The sequence below is a fragment of the Grampus griseus genome (genome assembly GCF_964374135.1).
Source record: "Grampus griseus genome assembly, chromosome: 10".
NCBI classification, from domain to species: Eukaryota; Metazoa; Chordata; class Mammalia; order Artiodactyla; family Delphinidae; genus Grampus; species Grampus griseus.
In genome coordinates, this window is record NC_139004.1 from 22,516,138 (window position 1) to 22,536,398 (window position 20,261).

The window sequence follows — 20,261 nt, forward strand, 5'->3', positions numbered from 1 at the left end:
AACAGAAATTAACACAACATTGTAAACCAACTACATCTCATTAAAAAAAAACTTTAAAAAATACATAAAAATTCTTTTGTTTCCTAAATTATCCTTAGATCCACTTTTTGCTTTTTTGGGGCCACGCCCCACAGCATGTGGGATCTTAGTTCCCTGAACAGGGATTGAGCCCTTGAACCCAGGCCATGTTAGTGACAGCTCTGAGTCCTAACCACTGGACGGCCAGGGAACTCCCTTAAATCCATTTTAAAAGTACCTTCTAAGATGACATGGGAAGTACCCATCAAGCCCTTCTGCTACATTCCAAAGTACTATGTCCCAAGGAAAATAATTTGTGTGACCTGAACTACCCTCTTCTTCATGGAATACAATGTTTACTTGAAAGAATGAATGACACTGGAAGATCTATATAACTTAGTGAAACAACGTATTACTTTTTAAAAATCTTACCTTAGTCCAAGAGACATTCAATGTGCAAAATAGGGTTATGGAGTTTAACGTAACAGAATAGGAAATAGTTAATAATATTGTTTCAGGTCCACTTTGAAAATAACCTTTGAGAAACTACCACTTGTGTAGTTTTCGTTTTGTATCAAAGACTAACATCCATGACTGTCTGAAAAGGTTTTTGAAAATACTACTCCTACATGTGTGTGGGCCTGTTTATTTTCATAGACGTCAATCAAAAGAACGGATCCATTGAAGAAGCAAACATGAACATCCAGGGGTCTTCTAATGAGACAGACAAGAAACAGAGAGACTTGCAAAAATATAAAAATCTGAAAAGTTCCACTTTTCCCACTACCGTGTTTATTTTGGGAAGTAGTTATTTTTCATATTAAATCATGGGTTATTAACATTATTCTAAATAAATTAATTTAAACGTTTTAAACTCTATTATTTCTACTTTGGAAAGTACCGATAGAAGTATCCACATAAAATTTCTGTGGGGTCGTCACTAGTTTGTAAGACTGTATAAATATTCTGACCACAATGCTGTGAAAATCGCTGACTACACAGTCCCTGGGCCAGGACTCAGGGAGACACTGTGACAAAGAGCTCTCGGTGCAGGAGGGGAGGGATCAGGCAGAGTCCCAGGTCCCGGACGGGCAGGCTCTCAGGCTCTCAGGCTCTCAGGGTGTCAGGCGGTCTCTGGGGCGGGGACGCTCCGCGGGGGGGATTCCCAGTCTCCCGGAGTTTCACTTTCTCTCTCACAACCTGTGTCGGGCCCTCCTGCCTGGACACTCGTGACGCGACCCCACTTCTCACTCCCATTGCGTGTCCGGTTTCTAGAAGCCAGTCAGCGTCCCCGCGGTTCCCGGTTATAAAGTCTCCACCGACCCACCGCACGCAGTTTCTACTCAGACGCCGAGGTGGTGGGTCATGGCGCCGCGAACCCTCTTCCTGCTCCTCACGGGGGCCCTGACCCTGACCGAGACCTGGGCGGGTGAGTGCGGGGTCGGGAGGGAACGGCCTCTGCGGGGAGGAGCCAGGGGACCCCGGAGGTCGGGGGTCAGGACTCCCAGGGAAGGAGCCACGCCGCCGCCACCCCCCGGTCCAGACCCGCCCCCTCACCCCGGTCTCCGCCTCTCTCTCCCTTGCTTCCCGCCCCCTCTTCTCTCCCCGCGAGGTGCCGGCCCTTCTCCGACCTCCACACCTTTTCCGTCTCACGAGCCCCTCGCCCCCTCCCCCCTGCCGGCCCCGTCACCTGGGACCCGGGGACCCGCGCCGGGAGGAGGGTCGGACCGGGTCTCACCCTCCCCGCCCCCAGGCTCCCACTCCCTGAGGTATTTCTACACCGGGGTGTCCCGGCCCGGCCGCGGGGAGCCCCGCTTCATCTCCGTCGGCTACGTGGACGACACGCAGTTCGTGCGGTTCGACAGCGACGCCCCGAATCCGAGGAAGGAGCCGCGGGCGCCGTGGGTGGAGCAGGAGGGGCCGGAGTACTGGGATCGGGAGACGCGGATCTCCAAGGAGGCCGCACAGAGTTTCCGAGCGGGCCTGGACACCCTGCGCGGCTACTACAACCAGAGCAAGGCCGGTGAGCGACGCGGGCCCGGGTCCGGGTCACGACCCCCATCCCCAGGGACGGGCCGGCGTCGCCCCGAGTCTCCGGGTCCGAGGGTCACCCCAACATTGCGGGACCCGCCCGGCCCCGCGACTCGGGAGGAAACGGCGGGACTTTACCCGGTTTCATTTTCAGTTTGGGTTTAATCGCTGCGGCTGGTCGGGGCGGGGTCAGGGTCTCACACCCTCCAGGGGATGTACGGCTGCGACGTGGGGCCGGACGGTCGCCTCCTCCGCGGGTACAGACAGTTAGCCTACGACGGCGCCGATTACATCGCCCTGAACGAGGACCTGCGCTCCTGGACCGCGGCCGACGCGGCGGCTCAGATCACCAAGCGCAAGCGGGAGGAGGCCGGTGAAGCGGAGCACTACAGGAACTACGTGGAGGGCAGGTGTGTGGAGGGGCTCCTCAGATACCTGGAGAACGGGAAGGACACGCTGCAGCCCGCAGGTACGAGGGGCCGCGGGGCCTCCCTGGTGTCCCCTCGGGCTGGAGCTGGCTTCCCACAAGGGGAGGAAATGGGGTCCCTGTGGGAACACTGCCCCAACTTCTTGTCGGGAGAGGGAGGAATCCGCCCAGGTTTTCATATTCTGTACAAGACAGTGACTCGCTGGTGGCCTCACTTCTCTGAAAGACAGTGAAGGAATCCAGTCTTTTTGGGGAAGAAACAGGAAACCAGCCCTGAAATAACTGACCAGCGGCGCCCTTTGACCCTGACCCCCATCTTGTGAACCATGACTTTCTCTCTCAAGCCTGTTCTCAGCCTGAGAACATCTTAGGAGGTCTGACTCCAGCTTTTCTGAGTCATTCAGCCTCCACCAAAGTCAGGACCATTGCTCTGTATTCTCCCCTTTACATGGAGCCTCCTACCTTGGCTTTCATCCTTATCACAGAACTTTCCAAGGACTGGGAGATTTTCCCAGACCCCGGAGTCCAGGCTGGTGTCTGGTGTTTTTGCTGCTTCTTTTCAAACCTGTTGTGCTGTTCGTTCTCAGGATGGTCACATGATGCTGCTTCAGTGGCCCATGAAGGTAACACTAAGTGTGAATTTTCTGATTCTTCCTCCTCAGACCCTCCAGAGACACACGTGACCCACCACCCCATCTCTGACCGTGAGGTCACCCTGAGGTGCTGGGCCCTGGGCTTCTACCCTAAGGAGATCTCACTGACCTGGCAGCGTGATGGGGAGGATCAGACCCAGGACATGGAGCTTGTGGAGACCAGGCCTTCAGGGGATGGAACCTTCCAGAAGTGGGTGGCCCTGGTGGTGCCTTCTGGAGAGGAGCAGAGATACACGTGCCATGTGCAGCACAAGGGGCTTCAGGAGCCCCTCACCGTGAGATGGGGTGAGGAGGGACACGTGGAGTGGAGCTTCCTCTCAGATAAAGCAGGAGCCCTTCTGGACACGTTCAGCAAGGTCGGGATTCGTGCCTGAGGTCAGGGCCCCTTCCCTTTCCTCCACAGAACCTCCTCAGCCCACCGTCCCCATCATAGGCCTCATTGTTGGCCTGGTTCTCTTGGTGGTCACTGGAGCCGTGGTGGCTGGAGCTGTGATCTGGAGGAAGAAGCACTCAGGTAGGGAAGGGAGGGAGGGATCTGAGTTTTCTTGTCTCACTGGGGGGTTCAAGCCCAGGTGGAAGCTTGCCTGCGTGTGTATTGGGCAGCACCATTCAGAGACATTGCTTGTCAGTCTGCAGACTGGCACTTACCCTTTTGTAAAGCACGTGTGGAAATGAAAGACAGGTTTTTTCACCTTCATAATTCCAGTTGGGGACCAGGTTACCAGCACTTGAAGGTCAGAGAGGGAAGGTTCCTGCTGACAGACCCCCAGGAGGGAAGAAGTTGATCCAGTCCCCGTACATCTCCTTTCTTCATGTTCCTGATCCTATCATGGGTTTTGGTCAACAGTTCTGGAAAGTTCTCTGTTGTCCAGGACTAGGGGGTTCCTCTAGGATCTCACAACTCAGTCTTCTCCCTGGCCTCTCACGTGATGTTTTCTTCTTACAGGTGAAAAAGGAGGGAGCTACGCTCAGGCTGCAAGTAAGTGTGCAGGGGCTGTGATTCCTGAGACCCTTGTGAGGGTGCAGACAGGAGGCCCTTGGGGGGGGCTCACCCTCCTAAAGTTCCTTCTCTAGTTTCTCTCCTGTGGGTTCTGACCATGTCCTGGTTTTGTTCTCCCCGAGACAGTGACAGTGCTCAGGGCTCTGATGTGTCTCTCACGGATCCTAAAGATGAGACCCTGGAGGGCCTAGATTGGGAGAGATGTTGGGGCGGAGGAGATGCCCCGGGTGGTGGGGATCCTTGAATGGGACATTTGAGCATGTGGGGGGCTGTTGGGAAGGTCAGCACTTACATGACTGACCGGAATTTGTTCATGATTATTTTCTTTCACAGTGTGAGGCAGCAGCCTCATGGGGACTGAGCGATGCACCGTCCTACTTGTGTGGCTTCAGATCCTGTGACTCCTCTTTCTGCAGCTGCATCTGAATGTGTCTGTGTTCCTTGTAGCATAATGTGAGGAGATGGGGAGACTGGCCCACCCCTGCCCACCACGACCCCTCCCCACCCTGACCTGCGTTCTCTTCCCTGATCCACTTGCCTGTTCCAGCAGAGGCAGGGCTGGGCCACCTCCATCCCTGTCTTAACTTCGTGGTGCACTGAATAGTAATGTCTTATCTTGCCTGTTGGAAATAAAATCTATATATGAATTTTGTTGTTTCTAATTCCTGCCATGAGGCGTTGATGGGATAATAAAGGAAAGGATTCTTAAAGTTTGAGAGAGAAAATAAATGGAAGTGCTGAGAACCTTCCAGAATCTCTGTGCTTGCTGTGCTCTGCTGCAGGTGGGACAGGAGGAGGCGGTGAGGAGCTGAGTGTGGACGCGGCCTGTGCCCACTCCGTGCTCACTGCATCGTGGGCTTTGATGAGGTCACTGCTCTGCCAGGTCATCTGCTCTGTTCCTTTGTCCTCGTCACTTCAGTAGAACCTTGTCCCACCAGGACGTGTGATCTCAGAGGCTCAGAAATCAGCTGGGCCTCGTACTGTCTCCAGGACTGTGGGCAGCAAGGGCTTCCTGTAACCAGGTAGCCTTGGCTCGGGCCTTGCTCCCATCCTCAGACCCTGTCTTTATTGTGCGTGTTTATATTTTGCTTATTTAGTTGTTGTTGTCGTTGGAATAATGACTGTTGTTTTTCACGTGCAGAGTTTGGTCTCATTCTTCTCTGGGTGTCCCCATCTCTGACAGCAGCCGGAGTCATTTTGCCTGTCTTGTCCCCACAAGTCCAAGGGGGCCCTGCACCCCGGATTCTCAGTAGTATCAAGAGAGCAATTTTCAGCCTCATCCAGCTCTTGCCCTCCTTCTAGAGATGTCTGCTGGATTCTTCTTTCCAACTTTTCCCCATCTTTTAAAAGGAACCAGATTCTGGAATTAGCAAACAGAAGGGACCCAATATGAGATGAGAGAGTCAATGTCTCTCATCTTCACTTAATTCTTGCTGGATTTCTCTCTTCTCTGCAGCCTGGCCCCTCTTCTGCCCTTAGATCTTCTAAGCCTAGTGCTGACTCCAATCCAAACTGATGGATTTAGAAAGCAGAGTCTAACAGAGTCAGGGTACGTTGGAATATAGGACGCATAAGTGCAGGATATTCTTTTCTGAAGCGAGAAGGAGCATGGTGTGTGGTGTGCAGACTGACTGGTGTGGGAGGGAGGGGAGGTCAGCCCTTCTGAGAAAAGTACAGGCGGCATTGATGTCATTGCAAATGGATGTTGTGCTGTAGCTGCCACAAGACAGCATGTGGCCTGAGGTCACGTTAATAAAGACACTGTCTCTAGAATAGGGAGGTGCTCTACACTGATCATTCAATTGATATTTTTGTGTGCCAGGTACATGACACACTATTTTTGCATCTAGGAAACCCCAGGGAACTAAGAACAGACAAAACTTGTCAGCCATGTGGAGTATATGCTCTAGGGGAAAGGGCAGAGTGTGCACTATGAGACTAGTAAGTGAGGGAAGTGTTTACATTAAAAGTTGGTGAGTGCTTTGAGGAAGGTGACCCAGCGTGTAAGTGTGTGGGGACAGGGATGATGTCTGTTTTACTAGGGTGGTCAGTGTGGGCCTGATTGAGAAGGTGACCTTTGAGTAGAGATGTGAAGGACATGAAGGTATGTCCACGAGGATGTCTGGGGCAAGTTCTCTCCAGGCGGGGAAGCCTCCAGTGCCAGTGCACTAGGGCAGGAGAGTGTCTGCGTGTTCAAGGAAGAGTGAGGAGGCCATCGTGGCTGGAGGAGAGAGGAACTGAGATGAGATGCAGTGTCCGGACAGATCATATAGCCCTAGACAATATTAGAAGGGTTTTGATTTTGTCTGAGTAAGGTGCGGAGTCTACAAGATGTTTTTTTTGGTTTTTTTTTTTTTTTTTGCGGTACGCGGGCCTTTCTCACTGTTGTGGCCTCTCCCGTTGTGGAGCACAGGCTCCGGACGCCCAGGCTCCGTGGCCATGGCTTACGGGTCCAGCCACTCTGCGGCATGTGGGATCTTCCCGGACAGGGGCACGAACCCGTGTCCCCTGCATCGGCAGGCAGACTCTCAACCACTGCGCCACCAGGGAAGCCCCTACAAGATGGTTTGAACAGAAGATTGACCTGGTGTGACTACTCTCTAGAAACATCTGGCTGCTGGGCAGAATCAGGAGGTGAAGGGCAAGAGATTCCATAGAGGAAACTGTAGGAAATGGTGCCGTGTCCAGGCTGGAGATACTGGTGCTTGTCTGGGGTGTGAGCAGGGAAAGTAATAGTAACTGATTGGATTCTGGATATATTCTGAAAGTGGCGTTTTACAGCAATTCCTAATGGATGAAATTTGGGTTATAAGAAAGCAGAATGAAGGAAGACCCCAAATTTTGAGATTTGCAAGTAGACATGTGGGGCACCTTCCGCAGAAATGGGGAGACTCTGGAAGCAGCATATTTGAAGAGGCCACAGCAATGGCATTCGCTTTAGGAAAGTACAAACTGAGTCTGGGGTTCAGGTGAGATGACCTGGCTGGGGAAATAGTTGGAGGAAGTGACACCCTATAAATGAGATTTAAAGCTTTGCGAACAGATGAGGTCACCAGGGGAGAATTGGCTACAGAAGAGGAAGGACAAGGACTGAACCCTGAACCCTCCAGCGTTATGCGATCTGATCAGACCACACGCCCAAGCAGACCACACGGTTCTGAACACCGAGTCTAGACAGCAAAGAGACCAGGGGGTCCCGATCTTCCTGTGCACCACCTGCACACCTCAGGTGGAAGGGAGCGTGAGAATCTGCATTTTAAACGTTTGGTGCTGATGTTGCTGGGCTTCAGATCACACATTTAGTAGCAGCAATGTAGACCAGGATTCCCACGTGGCTGTGCATCAGCCTCACCTGTAGGGCTTGTTCGTAAGGGATTCCTGGACCTCATGCCCACATTCTGAGATGGCGGGTCAGGGAAGAGGCTGAGTACTTTGTCAGAATCCCTACAAGCAGTCCTGAGGCTCAGGCAGATTGGGATCCACTGAAGTCAGGGATCAGAGAGTAATCAGGGTGGGGAGGGGTTTTAAATCTGCATTGAAATCTTTCTTCCCTGGGAAGAAAAAGGCAGGACATTTTCTGGGAGATACATGTTTTCTCTACCATGCAGTATAGCCAGGTGGAAAATTTAAGAAGCAGTTATCCACTCAGCATAAAGAAAATCTTTTGAGTTCTAAGAGGGTAGACCTAAATTTTCTCCACACACACGAAAAAGGTGATAACGTGGCATAATACAGTTGTAAGCTAATGCTACGGTGGTAATTATTTTGCAATATTAAGTGTATCAAGTCAAGTTGTACACCATAAACTTACTCAATATTGTAGATCAATCATATCTCAATAAAGCAGCGGGGAAGAGTCTCTGAACCCCTGCTCTCTCAGAGTTTCGCTACATGGTATTCTCATGCAATTCTTTATGGGCAAAAAAGGGTTTCAAATTGTTCTAAATGGAACGAGAGAGAGAGAGAGAGAGAGAGAGAGAGAGAGGGAAAGAGAGATTGATTGTAGTTTTGTTTTATTTCAGGAAAAAGCCACAGAACAGCCCTGAGACTACACAGCCAGGAACAGAATCCACAATCCCACCCAGGTCGGGTCCCACAGAGGAACCGCTGCCCCTGCAGGTGGGCACACATGCCACTTTTCACAGCACTGTCAGCCCGGATGCTGGACAGCGTGCCCTGCGGCTCATCCTGCTGTCTCTGCTGCTCCTGACAACTGGATGACACTACTGCCGCCTCTGCCACATGTGCCAAAGCGTTCAGCACAGTTCCCGCCTCTCTGTGTCACCACGTCCTGAGTCAGAGTCCAGCATGGGGTCACCTGCCTGGTGGAGCCTCAGGCTGTTTCAACCTGCCAGAATGTTTGGAAGCAGGTTTTTCTCTCCTATAGAAGGTGGTGGTCTCTACCTCCTACCAAGATCTTCAAATTTGAAATTCCCCTAACTTGGGAAGAGGGTAGAGATTCTAGGGGTGGAGGTTGAAGGTGAGGAAGGGAAAAAGAATGACAAATTTCAGTTTTTGCAGCAGTGATCTAGACGAGCACTTGACCTGGTACATTGTAAGCAATCAGATTGGATGGATGAATAAGTAATAAATGACATCTTTCAACTTCTTCTGTGATGTTCTGTTATGGGGTCCAGCTTCTGTCTACTCCAGTTTATACTCAGATAAGCAGAGTGCATTTTTCAATAATGAAATGATTACTCAAAATGTCCTCTCCCTACCTTTGTCTCTTTCTAAGCTTAAAAAAACAAGATCTATAAGTCTTCATGGGATCCATACATAAACACTGACATTTTATCCTGTTTCATATTTCTTTGTACATGCACATCTTTCTAGGGAAAGTATCCATATCACTTATCAGTTTACATGTGATCCCCACAAAAGTCTTTAAAAAGTATCAGTACGAGTTTAGACACCAAGTTCCTCAATCTCTGGTCCATGAGGAACTAATGATCCAACTGTCCTAGCAGATCCAATGACATGATATACATGCTCATCTTTTTCTTGGCAATTATCAGTCTGGGACAAGATAAAGGTAGAAGTTTACTCGCTTACACTCACTTTTAATGTCTGTGTGTTTCTTATTGTGAGCTGAGAGCAAACATTTCACAAACCAGCACTGGCTCACACAAGTGATAAAGAATCATTGGTTTGGGTGGACTTGTATTCTCACACCTACCATGGTGCCAGATAAATAGCAGGAGTGAAAAAATAGGTCATGGAGACTCCATTCCCAGTACCGCGATAGAACTTGTTTTAAGGCTGCCTCTTCCAGTGAAAACAAATAATAAAGTATAAAAAGCTTCCATAAGTACAGTATCAAGAGAATAATTGTTTAGGCCAAAATATAAACGTGGGTAATAACCCAGAGGGAAAAGTTGTTTTTATCCTTAGGGCATCAGCGAAATCTGGAAAAATCTTACCTTTGGTTTTCTCAAGCTTATGAGCTGTAATTGGAAATGTCACCCAGAGAGCTCATATTGTTGTTTTTTGTTTGTTTGTTTGTTTTGCAGTACGTGGGCCTCTCACTGTTGTGGCCTCTCCCGTCGCGGAGCACAGGCTCCAGATGCGCAGGCCCAGCGGTTACGGCTCACGGGCCCAGCCGCTCCACGGCACGTGGGATCCTCCCAGACTGGGGCATGAACCTGTGTCCCCTGCATCGGCAGGCGGACTCTCAACCACTGCACCACCAGGGAAGCCCCTCATATTGTTTTTTTTAATCTGTGAAGTAAAAGCTTTTAGTCAGAAAGGCTTAGTGGAATCCCCTGAAAAAGCCTCCCAAGCTCAGCTATGACAGAACATTAAAGACAATATTGTGTCTTGGGATAATGAAGGAAGTTAACGTCATCCTCACAGACTTAAAGGATGCAGGGGTGGTGGTCACATCACGTACCAGTTAACTCACCACTGTGGTTCTTGCGGAAACTGGAAGCATCGTTGTCAATGACAGTGAGACAGCGCTAACGCTCAGCGCTGCTACCTGGCTTTTCATTTCCTACGTTTATGTTTCTACCTACAAAGTTCTCTCTTTTAAAAATCCCCAATTACCTGGAAGATCGGGCCAATTTTTGGGGAATATAATTTTGATCTGGATTCCTGTGAAGTGAGCCCCAAAACCTTTGACTTGAACTCCTTATTTATTCTGGTCTCTGCATTGCTACCCTCAGCCGTGTAACAGGCCATGTAGTCACATGGTCCAAAAGTCATCCTGTGGTCGGCAGACTCTAAGTTGGTCCCCGATGCTTCCTCCTCTGGTATCTATGCCCCTGTCTAATACTTTTGGAACATAAGCTGGACCTAGTGACTCATTGGTAACAAATGAAATAGGGGAAGTGATGAATGTATATTTGGGGATCACCAGGGAAAAAGATATGAGGGACCTGGGGTCCGCTGTCTCAGGGCTGGCTGTCCAGGCCTGGCTGGGGAAGCAGAGATTCCTGATGGAACACAATGACAACCGATGCTGCATTCTCTCCCTACCTGAGGAGTTTCTCCTCTAGATGTCAGCCTCCACAGTCACTGTCATCAGACAGGAGGAGGAGGAGGAAGAGACCACCAGCAGGGATTCTCATCCTGGCTGGAATGTCAAGAGAACTGTCTGTGAAAAGGACAAGAAGGGAAGTGAAGAAACGAAGGCTCCCAAATCTCTAACACCTGGTGACCCAAACGCTCCCCTATCAGACCCCATGGCTAGAAAGATGAGGAGGGTAACCGTCTCCATGTGCTGCGCCCCCAGCCCTGGCCCAGCTCTCCCTTTCTCCATTTACAATAATGTCCCAGGAGCCCAAGTGGTGGCACTGTAAATATATCTCTGCTCATCTTAGAACAGACCACCACAGCCCCACACTCCTGGGAAGTCCTTTTCTCCCGATATGTATTCAGTATGTGCAGCAGAACCCAAATAACAGTGGTCTCACAGGATGGAAGCTTGTGTGTGGCTCCCATGCCAGTGAGGCAGGCAGTTCCAGGGCTGCTAGGGTGGCTCTGCACCACGAGGATGTCCAGGCGTCCAGGTCTCCTTGACCTTCCTTCTTTGCTGTCCCTGGGATGTTACCATTGTTGGCATGACCCAAGGTACCTAAGACCATGTTCATGGTCCATGAGCAACCAGGGAAAGCAGGGAAGGAAAAAAGGTTTCTTCCCTTTAAGATCAAAATTATAAAGTTCACATCTGCTTCATCATATTGGCCAGAACTTAATCAAAAGGATACAAGTAGTGGAGATTGAATGGTATTTTTTTTTACTTTAATTAATTAATTAATTAATTAATTTAGGCTGCATTGAGTCTTCGCTGCTGGGCTTTCTCTAGTTCCGCTTAGTTGCATTGCAGGGGCTTCTCATTGCAGTGGCTTCTCTTGTTGCGAGAACGGGCTCTAGGCGCACAGGCTTCAGTAGTTGTGGCGCACGGGCTTATTTGCTCCGCGGCATGTGGGATCTTCGCCGACCAGGGATCGAAGCCGTGTCCCCTGCATTGGCAGGCAGATTCTAAACCACTGCGCCATGAGGAAAGTCTCGAATGTGTTTTTATTCTAGGTGACTTTGTCCAGAAAAAGAACTCTATTATAATGCAAGAGAGATGATTTTTGCTATACTTAATTTTTTTTTTTTTTTCTTGCGGTACGCGGGCCTCTCACTGTTGCGGCCTCTCGCATTGCGGAGCACAGGCTCCGGACTCGCAGGCCCAGCGGCCATGGCACACGGGCCCAGCCGCTCCGTGGCATGTGGGTTCTTCCCAAACCGGGGCACGAACCCGTGTCCCCTGCATCGGCAGGCGGACTCTCAACCACTGCGCCACCAGGGAAGCCCTATACTTAAATTTTTTTAAATCAGCAGTGGAGAATTGTTATTATCAATATCTTAAGCTGAGCCAGATTTGTAGTTTAAAAATAGAATAATCTTACAATATATTGCTAATTGATAACAAAATTGCAGATAGAATATGTGATAAATACCACCTGATAAAATGAAATCGCTCTCTATAACACTGTCGAAACTGGTAACAGTTACTGTGTCCAGGGAGGGAATTTGGAAGGGTTTTGGATGGGATGGAGGAGGAAATTTACATTTCACTGTATGTCTTCTATGTCCTATGAATTTTTTTAACTTTATGCATGTATTAGTAAGTTGAAATAAATGTTGAATGACCAAAGAAAACCCCACACTCATTTAGTAATCATTTACTAGGCGGTTACTAGATGTCAGGCCCTGTGCTGGGCCTCAGTGAGTGACACATCAAGGAACTCACGATGGAGTGAAATGACCTGGCAAATGCAACATAGTCTATAATTAGTTGTTGGGGAAACAGCTTCCAGGAGGGAGGGGGCTGATTGAGAGCATACTGTGTGCCGGGTGTGCTGCCCCCTGCCGGGGACATAAAGAAAGCTAAGGTCTATGCCTTGGTACCTAAATGTCTCACCCCGATGAGGGTCTGTGCCAGTCCATGATTTCCCAGGAGCCCCACTCTTATCCTGTCCCTGTGTGGGACGTGAGCTGAGGAATGGAGAGACGACCTTGGCCCATTTGGTCCAAAAATTAGTGGAAAGGGTTAGTTAGAGAACACAATTTCCTAATGAAACTGAGTAATCAACACAAGAGAAAATCACTAAGAAATAATCTGGATGAAGGGGAGGAAACCAACAAACTAGAATCACAAGCAGTGACTCTGGGATCCTGTATGAAAGTAAGATGTGAGGAATAGTGGGAGCCCAGGGTTTGCTGGCAGGATGACACAGGGAAGAAAATGTGGGTGACTTTAGTGACAGCACTTTCCTAGAGGTGTAGGAGGTTTGAAAAGTAAGCGGGAAATATTCAGAGCGGACCCTCTCAGATTCCCACAGACCTGGAGAGAAACCTTTCCGATGAAAACATTGATTCTTGTATCCAGGTCGGTGCCCAGATAAACACAAGTCAGTTCTGCAGATCATCCTGCCTGAGGCGGACCCACAGTGACAATGACTGTTCAGTGACTGTGCAATCCGTGTGTGAACACGGCCAGGGCAGAGTCCTCACTACCTCGTGCTCCTGTTTCTCTGACCTGGAATGTCCCAGTGCAGACAGACTCTGAGAAGCTACCCAAGGATCCCTGCCTCCTGGGGTTCACACCTTGTGGCTCTCTGCCCCTGAGTGTGGGTGGGACCTGTGACTTGCTTCTGATCAATAGAATATGACAACGGGGATGTCACTCCTGAGATTAGATCATAGAAGAGCAAGACCGCATCTTGCTGGCTGACTTTCTACTGTCTTCACTGCTTGCAAGCTCTGAGGAAGGAAGCAGCCGCGTTGGCAAGTCCTACATGGCAGGAAATTAAGGTCAGCCTCCTGTCGACATGCAGCAGAAGTCTGAGGCTGCCAGTGTAACAGCCCACAAGAAACTACTCAGTCTTCTTCCCTAAGGCAACGCTTTCCTTCCCTTGGTGACAGACATTCTGCTTTCTCTTTAGCAGCGTAATGTCAGCTTCTCTGTCTATCCTAGTTGCTGTCCTCTCAGTTCATCCAGGAGGCCCCAGAAGGGAGCAGCAGGCAGGGTGGGAGGAAGTGCTGGTGAGCAGGGCTGTGGCCAGACCCCTCCTCATGTGTCACCTTGGACAGCAGATGTTCCCAGGAAGTCAGCTGGCAGAAGAGCAGTCAGGGCAGCAGGGATGGGAAGGAGATGCGTGAGCACCCCTGTGACTCTCAGGCCCATGAGGGGCCGTGGTTTCAGGCTGTGGAATAACACAGTGATGAGTAAACTCTGCATGGGCCCTGCTGGTCGTCACCCTTCAGCATCTGGAAAGCCCAGCTCACACCCAGATGCAAACACCACTGAGGCCCTCCAGCCCAGATGTGACCCTCACTTCCCCCAACCTCCGGCAAACACACTCCAGCAGCCAATGTAGACCCAACTCTCCTGTCACTTCAGACCCCATGGACACACCTATAGGGAGTGTGAGAAACGCAATAGACTCCCAGCCAGTCTCAGAGCCCAGAGCGGACAGGGAAGCTGTCAGAGCCCCCAGAGGAGGTGACCCTTAGTGAGGCTGGTGAACAGTGTATGGGAGTCAACACAGCAGAGTGAGTACAGACCTGGGCACAGCGGTCAGACCGCTTCCTTGGAGTCATGGCTCAGCCAACTGAGAGCCAGCCAAGCTCTCTGAGGCCTCAGTTTCCTTGTCTGTAAAATGGGGTTGATAGCTGTCCCTATCTCAGAGGACTCTGATGAGATTTAAATGATTTGCTTCATGTAAGTCCCTTAAAATGGTATCTGACACATTTATTAAGGCAAAATCCTGGGGAGGAAGAGAGTCCACGCATGCAGCTCCTGTTCTTTCTTCCGAGAGGATGAGGACCACTTCTCCCCAACACTCATCACCTCAGCCTCTTCTTACTCATGTGCAGATGGAGAGCTGTCCTGTCTCTTATATCCTTGAGGTGGGAGGGGACCCTGGAGAAGGCCAGGGTGGGGGCCAGGATGAAGACGCATCAGAGCAATGCACACCCGCACACCACAAAAACACACATACACATACAGAGGCCCACACATGCTTGTGTACACTCACCCACACACATATACACAGACATCCACACACATTTCTATCCGCATGTGAACACACACAGACAGACACACAGGCAGGTTACACTCTCCCTTCAGATTTGCCAGTTCATTGTAGGACTGGGCTTAATACTACTTCATCTTTGTAAAAACATTTAGGATCCTGCTGGAGACCGACCTGAGAATTTTTGTCCCACTAGAGAGAGACTCATTCCCCAGGCAATCTGGTACTTTCTGGGCCTCATGTGGCCCTGCTCCTAGAACCCTCACAGGGGAGAAGGGGAGCTGAACTTAGATCAAGGTCCTGGAGTCCAAAGGCAGCCACGTACACTGGCCGGACCTGGAACTGGGGCTCGGGGGATCCAGCAGGTCCCCAGCCTCCCAGCTCACCTGCACTTCCTCAGCTGGCCTCCCACCAGCCAGGGTCCCTCCAGGCTTTGCTGCGCAACAGGATGTCTGCACGTTGGCTGCAGAAGTCACGAGCACAGGAGCTGCAGTTCAAGCCCTGAGGCGAGAGACCCTTGGGTCAGAACCATGAAACCCAGAATCCCTTCCTAAGCTGAGCTCTTGTTGTTCTAGAGCACAGTTGTTGCAGGCAAAGTTCGACCCATCTAAACTCCTGCAAACACAACCCCACTGACAGCAGCTGCAAGCAGAACCTGGCCAGCAAATGCTCCCTTGACAGGGATGTTGGGCTGGGAAGATGGCTTTGAAGAGGAAAGGAGAGGGAGGGGCCCTGACCTCACACCTGAGCCCTGACCCTGCTGAAAGTCCCCAGAAGGGCTCCTACTTCCCTGAGAAGAAGGTTCCCCCTCAGATCCCTCCACACCAGACCTCAGGAAGAGGGGTTCAGGCAGCTCCTGGTGCTGCACATGGCACGTGTGTCTCTGCTCGTCTCCAGAAGGCAACACCAGGGCCGCCCACTTCTGGAACATTCTGTCCTCTGAAGGCCTGGTCTCTACAGGCTCCACGGCCTGGGTCTGGTCCTCCTCACCACACTGCCAGGTCACGGTGACCTCTGAGGGTACAAGCCCAGGGCCCAAGATCTCAGGGTGACATCTCTGTCAGGGCTGGGATGGTGTGTCACCTGTGCTCTGGAGGCTCTGTGGTAGACAAAGCAGGGAGGGCTCAGACAGGGGCTTGCTGAGTAGCATCGACTCCAAAGATCAAGACACCATAACTCCTGATGGTTTGGCTGCCAACCAGCACGAGGCAGCGGGTGAAGGGAACGAGCACTAGACAGCCAGGTCCAGGACACGGAGGTGAGAACTCTGTCCAACATTCTCCTCCAGGATAAGATCCTCTTCAAGGACTCCCCTCCCTCTTTTTTTTTTTTTTTCCTGTCAGTGGTGTGCAGGGTTTTTTCTAATAGTTTTATGTTTCATAGTTTTTAAACCTTGTGACCAGACAAGTTTGTTGCCATTTCTACCATTCTGGACTTTATTGAGGCTTTCAGTATTGTACGTTGTAAACTTTTGGACAGTTCCAAACATTTGAAAAGAAGGTACATTCTCTGTGTTCTTGGAATAGGATTTGCTATATCTCCATGAAGTTTTCCTTAGTAGTTTTGTTATTTAGGTATTTTGTATTGACACTTATTTTTTGACTTCTTGATATGTTATGGACTAGAAGAAATCACTCAAAGATTCCTATTAGCAATGAGTTTTTGCCCATTTTACTTGTATTCTTATAGTTTTTGCTTTTTATATTTTGATGCTTTTTTTCTGTATGACCTTTAGGGAGAGTTATATCTTAATTGTGGATTATAATTTTCTTAGTAGCATAAAACACCCTCTGTAGTCTCACTTAATAATTTTTTGCTTTGAATACAATCCTGTTCGAAAATAAGATCAAGACCTCAGATTTCTTTCATTTCGTATTTAGCTTACACATCTCTGCCCAGCACTTCCTTAATTTTAACTTTAAAGCTTTAAAAAATGTATATTTAGGGGCTTCCCTGGTGGCGCAGTGGTTGAGAGTCCGCCTGCCGATGCAGGGGACACAGGTTTGTCCGGGAGGATCCCACATGCCGCGGAGCGGCTGGGCCCGTGAGCCATGGCCGCTGAGCCTGCACTTCTGGAGCCTGTGCTCCGCAATGGGAGAGGCCACAACAGTGAGAGGCCTGCGTACCTAAAAAAAAAATTTTTTTTTTAATTTAAAGAGTACTGGGAGAATGAATCTAAAAGAGGTATCTTTGAGAGTGGAGAGAAATAGTATTGTCTAGGACTAGAAGTTTAGGGCTTAGTTTAAAAACAGGGAATATGCCCGAAGGTGCTCTTTAATGAAGCGCCAGGTGGGTTCAGCAGATGTTGGCCAGGATACTTACATGAACCACTTTAGACTGGACAGCTCTGGGTGTCTCCTGAATTGATTTCTCTATTTCACTTGAGTTTTCACGGTGCTTTGTCACCTTCTAAAGTTATATTAGCCAACAGTAAGAGAATTTAACCTAGAAGATGTGGTGTCAGAATTGCTTACTGTCCTTTGGTACTTTTATTCCAGGAAAATTGTTGAGAGATCTGGAATATAAAACAAGTGAGCATCTGGAGGGGATAGTGGCTGAAGTTTGCTAATTGCAGCTTTCCTATGAAGCTCCATTACTTACGGGTCAGCTCTTTCGTTTTAAAGAGGAAGGTCTTCGTGTGACTAATGTATACAAATTCTTTATCCCAAGAATTCAGATTTCAAACCCACAAACCTTTCCCCAGATTTGTGCAGCTGCAGTGATCTCAGTCCTTACCGTTTTGCCCTCTCAAGTCTCATCACACTGCCTGTGCCCTTGAATTTTCTGTGTTCTCTTCATTTTCCAGATATGGTTGCTAATCGTATGAGCACAAGGTCACAAGCAGTTTCTGGCCTGCTCCCCTGAGGAGTCCACCCCCATTGTCATAAAGGCCCCAGAACCTATGGGATAAATCTCAATTGCTGTCTCTTGTGATGCCACACCTTCGTCTCCTTGTCCCCACAATGAGGATCATCCTGATTCCCAGACAGCCAAAGGCTACCTCTCAGTGTTTCCAAATGGGAAGAGCATGATATTCACTGGCTTGTGGATGAACACAAAGCAGCATGGTCAGCGATTTGATCCGGAGCCTGGTGTGCTGGGCAGTAAGGGCTTCACGCGGGGCAAAGTGTATCAGGAAGTGACAGTGGACAGGATCTGGTAGGGAGCCGGGGAGGAAGAAGAAGCAGTGAAATACGGGGGTGGAAGCAGAGGTGTGTTTGGCAGTGGCTATCTTGGTGGATTTCTAGGCATCCTTGATGGGTCTAGCTCTCCTGGATATAGAGGTGAGAAGGAGCAGTCGGAGGGGAATGGTCGCAGGACAATGGAATGTGGCCAGAATTCTGCCTGCTGAGGGCGGCAGGAGAGTCAGTGGTGAGAAGAGGGTTTCTCAGCTTCACCCCCGAGGAGGGGTTCTGGACTCCGCAGCTGTCTTCAGCTGGGGTCTATATACGCACCGGCCCTGAGCCTTGCCAGATCCTGTCCTACTGTCCAAGGCTGACTGGAGCTGCTCTGGATTATGAGGGTGGGAAGGTAACCTTTACCAATGCCAGAACTCAAGAGTTTCTCTTTGAATTCTCAGCTTCCTTCACTGGGAGAATTTCCCCTTTCCTGTGGCTTGACTGCATGAGATCCAGACTTACGCTGAGACCCTGAGAGGAGATGTCCTGGGCACAGCCCTGGGTGTTTGCATTGATCCTCTGCTCCTTTACCTCATTCCCAACTCGCTGCCTCAGCTGGGTGGTCCTGCTGGGTTTCTGAATGTGCTTAGATGACTGGAGCCTTACGGTAGTCAGGACTCTCTTGTCCTCACCGCTTTGTCTCTAAAATGGGAGTAGTAACGCTTGATCTGCTTTCTCTACAAGGGAATGGGTGAAATGTCTTTAAAGTACTTATTAAAATGCGTGTTAATTATTAATTTTTCTCTTCAGTTGCCTTTGATTTGGTTCTTCACCTGCCACGGAGACAAAGGTATGAGAACGAGTGACTATATCATAGGACTGCAGCCCCTGCCACGAATAGGAATTGATTATAACATCCATATCCATTTCTAGAGCACCTTTTCTGTCACATAATTTCTCCTGCCATCCTTCTAAGCAGCTGAGGAAACAGTAAATGTTTTGCAACTCATACCTGCTTACCATTGACACATTATGAGACTTGAGATATCTGGAGTGGGAATTGGTTTATTTCTTTCTGTTATGCTCTGATAATTTTTGCAATAAGAAGGGGGGAGTGGAAGCCATGTGAGGTTCAGGTGTATATGAGTTTTTGGAAGTCACTTGGACCTGAAGTTCAGTCTTATGTCAGCTGTGTTTTGAGGTGGTAGAAATAGATACTTAGCTTAATATTAAATTAGTAGTCTTAAGTATAAGCAGAAGAAAACAAACTTGGCTAATTTTAGAAAAAGGATATTTATTAAACATTACTGGGGCTTGTAGAGTGTAAAGAGGGAGGGATATGTGTGCCTACCTGCTTGCAAATTCTGCCCCAAGAGAGCTGGGAGTCACTGTGGGCGCTGCAGTGAGAAGGAGGAGCAGCTGGGGGGTCGCAGGTGTTGAGAGGATGGTTGGGGTTGGCAGCACCTAAACAGAACATACCACGCATGAGGACAAGCTAGTGGAGAGCGGGTGTGATCTGGTGGGGATCAGAGGAGGAAGAAGTAATGAACACACACAGGGGTGGAGCCAGAGCTGGGTTTGGCAGCAGCTATCCTGGTGGATTCATAGACCCAGCTGATGGGTATAGTTCTCCTGGACATAGAGATGAGAATGAAGAGTTGAGGAGGGAATGGTCTCAGGAAATTAGTGGATAGAACAGGCCGTAGTTCTTCATGTAAGTAACTCCTAAAGAAAAATCTGGCATAAGTGCACCAGATTGCCAGAGAATAGGATGCCTGCCTGTACCCCAGAAACATTAAAGGTTAGGAAAGCGTGCTTTTGGCTTCTGTAATGAGAGGTGGTCTCATCAAGACTCATGTCGTTTAGCATTCTCAAGACATGGGAGCAGATGCTAGTTGCCTAAGAAGAACGTCCCTTATTTAAATTGCTGGGTTCAAGAGATGTGGGTATACTTGCTCTGATAGCTCAGTTGTATAAGAATGTTTTGTCAAAAAAATATGACCAAACAACAGAAGATTCCTATACCCTATAGCTGTATCTATCAATAAAAGCAAGTACAAGTCGAGTGCTGACGTTGTATGTTCAGATCCTCACTATAGAAGGGACAAAGCAACGTGCAAACAGATTTTTTCTATATGGTGAGTGGCCAAAGGTTTTAACTATTATATTCAATGACAGTGCAGTCCATGTTTCACTTACAGGACTGAAGGGAACAGATTTTATAGGTTAAGGATGTAGATAGAGGATGTTGCAGTGCTTTTGGTTAGAAGTAATTATGAGATGAAATGTGAGTAATTACTAAAGAACAGGGTCAGAATTTAGCAAGACAATGTTGAAACTGTTCCTCCTTAGAATGTTTCTTAAGTCAAAGATTAATGTTAATAAGATACTTAATAGACAGATAAATAGAAAAGAAGTCAGAAAAAAGAAGCCAAGAAAAGAAATTATGTCTGATAGTAGAACCACAGGAAGAGTCCTCTG

The 20,261-nt window shown here is 49.1% G+C and overlaps 1 protein-coding gene across 5 annotated transcripts in view; it reads left to right on the forward strand.

The window, feature by feature from the left end:
• Window positions 1–1,219: 1,219 nt before the first annotated feature.
• The window catches only part of LOC309828038 (BOLA class I histocompatibility antigen, alpha chain BL3-7-like), a 48,261-nt gene continuing 29,219 nt past the window's right edge, over window positions 1,220–20,261 (forward strand). Inside the window, exons 1-8 of one of the 5 annotated variants that reach the window (XM_082663083.1) lie at window positions 1,221–1,447; window positions 1,772–2,041; window positions 2,243–2,518; window positions 3,139–3,414; window positions 3,533–3,643; window positions 4,076–4,108; window positions 4,252–4,297; window positions 4,461–4,776. In XM_082663083.1, coding sequence (XP_082519209.1) covers window positions 1,384–1,447; window positions 1,772–2,041; window positions 2,243–2,518; window positions 3,139–3,414; window positions 3,533–3,643; window positions 4,076–4,108; window positions 4,252–4,297; window positions 4,461–4,467 — 1,083 coding nt within the window. In that variant the 5' untranslated portion in view covers window positions 1,221–1,383 and the 3' untranslated portion in view covers window positions 4,468–4,776. The other 4 variants (XM_082663081.1, XM_082663084.1, XM_082663082.1 and 1 more) reach the window with 4 other exon arrangements.